The sequence below is a fragment of the Montipora capricornis genome, chromosome 8 (genome assembly GCF_036669925.1).
Source record: "Montipora capricornis isolate CH-2021 chromosome 8, ASM3666992v2, whole genome shotgun sequence".
Lineage (NCBI taxonomy): Eukaryota > Metazoa > Cnidaria > Anthozoa > Scleractinia > Acroporidae > Montipora > Montipora capricornis.
Genome location: NC_090890.1, coordinates 9,574,552 through 9,579,551, shown reverse-complemented (window position 1 = coordinate 9,579,551; position 5,000 = coordinate 9,574,552). Strand labels below are relative to the sequence as shown.

Below are 5,000 nucleotides of genomic sequence, written 5' to 3'. Positions count from 1 at the left end.
TTCTTTGCGAGGGAAAAAATATGTTCGAAGCTGTTGTCTACCGTATATCTTGCGGAAACTTGTTGTGTGTTTCCATTCTCAAGGAGAACAAATCACAAATTTGTTTTGAGAGAATATTTATTTCGTGAAACAAAGAGCGAAACATATTTTAACTGGCTAATTCAATACTAGGTGGAATAAACATTTTTTTTAACATGCCAATTTTGGCATAAGGTGCTATGATTTTCTTCGAGGCCGAATGATTTACAGACAGGCATTAATAACCATAAAAAGCAATTCAACTCTTCCCATTAATTTAAATATAAGTGTTAACACATGTAATTATTTTTTTTGTTTTCTTTATTTTACATTCGTTCTGTATGTGTATTTATATTTGTGCAGTATTTTTTTCTTCATTCCAATTAAGTATGCAACACGTGATCGTATTACCGTGATTCACGTGGGTCATTTTCCGCCATTTTGGCCGCACGTCGGACGTTTTGAAGGTTTTGAGTCATTTAAGACCTAGTTTTTCAAGAACGTTGTGGCTCGACTGGATTTCCCGTGGTCAGTCTCCCTCTGTGAGACTATAAACAAAAATTTGAAAGAATGTGACAGACCTGTACGGTCTCCCTTTTGTGGGTTTGTTGTTTCAGATAATTATGAAACCTTCATTTTACAGGCCCATCAGGCCGGCGCTTATCTCGGGCTTCTGTAGCATGAAGCGACTAGGAGGATTTCTACTCCCCCCTGGATGGGATGCCAGTCCATCGCAGGGTTCCCCCCAGCATTAGATTCGCCGGTACCCATTTATACACCTGGGTGGAGAGAGGCACCGTGAGAGTAAAGTGTCTTGGCTAGTAAGAACACAACACAAAGTCCCCGGCCAGGACCCGATCCCGGACCACCCGATCCGGAGTCAAGCACACTAACCATGAGACCACCGCGCCTCCCTTTAAGGTTTTGAGTCATTTAAGACCTAGTTTTTTAAGAACGGTGTGGCTCGGCTGGATTTAACGAGTTCAGTCTCCCTCTGTGAGGCTATAAACAAAAAATTGAAAGAATGTGACAGACCTGCACGGTCTCCCTTTGTGGGTTTGTTGTTTCAGATAATTATGAAACTTTCATTTTACAGTTTGCGTTAACGCGTCATCAGGCCGGCGCTTATCTCCGGCTTCTGTAGCATGAAGCGACTAGGAGGATTTCTACTCCCCCCTGGATGGGATGCCAGTCCATCGCAGGGTTTCCCCCAGCATTAGATTCGCCGGTACCCATTTGTACGTACCGACAAATGGTAGGATATTCTCGCTAGTTTTGTCTTGTTGACGTCTTCTGTGATCTATTAGGGAGTTTAAGATCTACGACGCCGACGTCGACGAAAACGTCACCTCAAAATATAACGTTGCACTATCGTAAGTTTCTCGCGGTTTGGCCATCTCGTTCGCGTCTTACGATGTGGCCGAAGTATCCTAAAAATAAATTGGTACGAGCGGTTTCAGAGCAAAAATAGAAAACGAAAGATTCACATTTGAAGGCTCACGTTGTCGTCAAAACCTCAAATTTGGTGATTTCACGTCGTTGCTGTGCAGAAAACCGCACGAATTATGCGCTAAAATGCGTGCTGCACGTGCAGCACGATTATTTTTCCTCTTTTAACCAATGATATTCTTGTTTCGTGGCGTTCTCGTCGACCACCGCGTCGTAGATCTTAAAGTCCCTATTACTGAAAAGACGCACGGCAACATGGAATATATTTGTTTTATATAATAAAGAATTAAACTTTTAAATGTCGCATAAAAGCTGATGGTGACGTCAATTGTGCGTCTGTCCTCTAATAGATCATAGCCAAGAACCAATCAAAATGCGAGAATAACGTGGGTTGTTATATAAAATGTAATGGAAGCATTACACAATAAAGCTGTTTGAATATTGACTGGAAAGTCGCGCCATAGAAAACAGCAGCAACACCCGTTCGTTGCCATCGAAGCTTTGCTTCTCGGCCAAATATTCATTTTTCGGACAATCTCTCAGACTCGGACAATACCAAGATACCGACATACCAACGGCCTGAAGGGGGTTACTTACTAAATAATGAAGTTTCTACACACACATTTGTCTCAGAGAGATAAAAAAAAAGCTCATTTTAATCGCATACGCAAGTAAATCTCAAAATAACATTTTAAATAATTCTTGATTTCTTTCTCTTCGAAATATTCTTTGTTCTCGAGGGGTTGGCGCTCTCACAGTTGTCTTTTTATCAGGCGGTTTCTCGAAGACTTTAGCGATGGCCGGTCGTAACTTATGAAGTCTCGGAAGATCACTAAAGCGGACCTGCAATGTTATTGAAAAAAGCAATTTATTTAGTAAAACGGCTAGTCATTGAGCGTCTTTAAAAAAATTCCCACGGGCTTTATTCACTAGTATTTGAATTTTGAGTTTTGAGTGAGGCTCCAGCACTTGGCTAAGTAGCCTGATTTCTGGCTGTTATACACAACTGTGCTCTCATTCATGATCACACAGAAGCCCTTCAAGCTAATCCTGCTAAGCCGACCACAACACCGGGAACACTGTCCCCTACTCTTTTCGAATAGTGTGTGGGATCTTTAACGTCCCACAGAGTTAATGAACGAGGGCTGGGAGACGGGACCTCCGGCTTATCGTCCTTATCCGAGAAGACTTGAAAGTCTAACCATTTGCAGATGTAGTTACAAAGGCAGCACTTTCTCCTCAGTTATATATATTTAAAGACCCTGAGTGTTGATCCGGCCGGAGTTGAACTCACGACCACCCGCGTGACAGCCCGGTGCTCAACCAACTGAGCCACCGGTGCGCGGTGGCTCTGTTGCTCTATTGCTCTATTTCAGGGCTTACGCAAGGACGAAGAGGACGGCTATTTAAAAATTAGACCCATCGCCCTCACGGGCCACGGGTCAATAGCCCATGAGGCGAAGCCTATTACGAATAGTCCTCTCGTAGCGTAGCCAATCAAAATGCAGGATTTGCATTGGTCCACTAGTTGGGTGATACTAATATGAGATGGTCATATAAAATCATAACTCGCTCATCGTTATCCTAATCATTTTGCGATTATTCCAAATCGATCAGCATTGTTAGTGCATACCAACTTTCCAGGAGTAAAATTGCTATGAACGGGCCGAATGTTAAGCGACAAAATTGAACATTTATCATCTGATGCTCACGTCCTCCAGAAACTCAAATGTGGTCATTGGCACGTCGTCGTCAGTACGCGCGCGGCAAAGTAATGTACCCAAACCAAGAGTGAATTAGATAAGGTTGTTGATCTATCACTTTGCGGCCTTGCCCCAGCACACTCACAAATGGATTTCTTTCTAAACACACTTTAAGCGGGAAACAACCAAAGAGCCCCCGATTTTAACCAATCAGAAGAAGACATCTCACGCATGACTGCTTCTGTCATGTTTTTTCAGGGACATGACAACTGATTTTCGCGGGAACGGATATTCTAAAAACAGACTCATTTGTGACTGTGCTGGGGAGCCAACCCATGCTATTCTTGGTTTGCATCCACGTGATGAGACGGCCATGTTGGTGTACAAAACAACAGACAATGGCGCCACAGGTTTTGCATAATAATAGAGTCAAATTCCCAAAAGACATTTTACTGCATTGTTCTGTACATCAACATGGCTGCCCGTGACGTCAGATGCAAACCATCAATACCAACACTCTTATCAAATTCACACTTGAGCCAAACGTAAAACTCATGTGCAGAGCCTTTGTGTTTGTTCATTTCACCCATTGTTTTGTGGCGTTCGCGTAGCAGTTGTCGTCATCCTTGCTTAAGATCCCTATTTTGAGCAAAAAACGACGACGAATTTCGAACGCATCACCACTCGTTAATGTACTTGTTTTCAGATTATTCCAAGTTGTTCAAGGTATTCTGGCCATAGCAACAATCCAGGGTTAAAACTGTATGAAATGCGTTTAAAGTCAAGAGATTCGAGTGTTCATATCTTCCACAAAAGCATGGTTTAGCGTAATTTTCGCGCTCCTGGCACTCGTTTGTTTTTCGCGTCTGGGTGCGATAGAATGAAATATGACAGGAACGGGAATGCGAAAGAACGTTTCTGAATACCGGTCAACCAAACCAATGTTTTCTCTTCGACTGCTGGTCGATGATACCAGCGGCCCCGCCCTATTTTTCATTCATCATGTTGGCCTCATGCCGCCAGCTTAACGATTGCTTGGGACTTGAGGCCACAATAAAAAGCATTAAAATATCTGTGCTTGGTTCCAGCATCGACAATCTCTTAATCGGGCAAAAAGAAATCTAAACTGAAAATGTATCGAGCGACAAACTATAAAAAACTCACAGAAGCCAGCGAATCGATTTCGTAATGGTCGGCTTCTTAAGAGCGGCGCACACTTGTGTTTTATGCATTAGAGTTGCGAAAAACGCTTCAACAACTGTCGCACGGGAAAGAAAACCAACTAGTCGGTTCGTGCATTTAAGGCGAGTTTTTTTTTATTTTTATAATGACAATTTTGGCCCATTTTCAAACAGAGAAAACAGGGGAGTTTGGCTCGTCTGCAACGTAATTAAAGTTAAGCCAAGCATGTTTTGCGTGAATCACGGTTGATGATTTCTCAGCTCTGAATGATGTAAAATGAAGCGTGACAGGAACAAAGACAAAAATTGTGAAATTCTCTGTCATTACAATTTACAAAAGTGGTAAACATTGCTCGCAACGAGAGGTCTGCCTCCAGTCCACAAGAGGCTTAATAAAAATGTGTTAAAAACGCTCATGACACAACATACGAACCGGCCACTAAAGCGATAAGCACAAGCGTAAGCACAAGGATACGCTTGCGCCGTTTACACAGTGAGACAAGCCGAAGAAAATTGAGCATACGTAAGCGTAGTAATAACGTCCGAGAAGATCTAGTAAGATTCAAGATGGTGTGCGAATCGTCGTTCTTGTGCAAACTCACGCCGGTTCCGACTTCTGAAATAAACACAACCGTATGATAAGCTTTCT

The 5,000-nt window shown here is 42.6% G+C and overlaps 1 protein-coding gene across 7 annotated transcripts in view; it reads right to left on the bottom strand.

The window, feature by feature from the left end:
* Positions 1-2,096: 2,096 nt before the first annotated feature.
* Positions 2,097-5,000, bottom strand: part of LOC138014367 (zinc phosphodiesterase ELAC protein 2-like) — a 20,147-nt gene continuing 17,243 nt past the window's right edge. For all 7 annotated transcript variants that reach the window (XM_068861424.1, XM_068861425.1, XM_068861426.1 and 4 more), the window contains one exon: positions 2,097-2,310. In XM_068861424.1, coding sequence (XP_068717525.1) covers positions 2,146-2,310 — 165 coding nt within the window. In that variant the 3' untranslated portion in view covers positions 2,097-2,145. The remainder of the gene's footprint in view (positions 2,311-5,000) is intronic.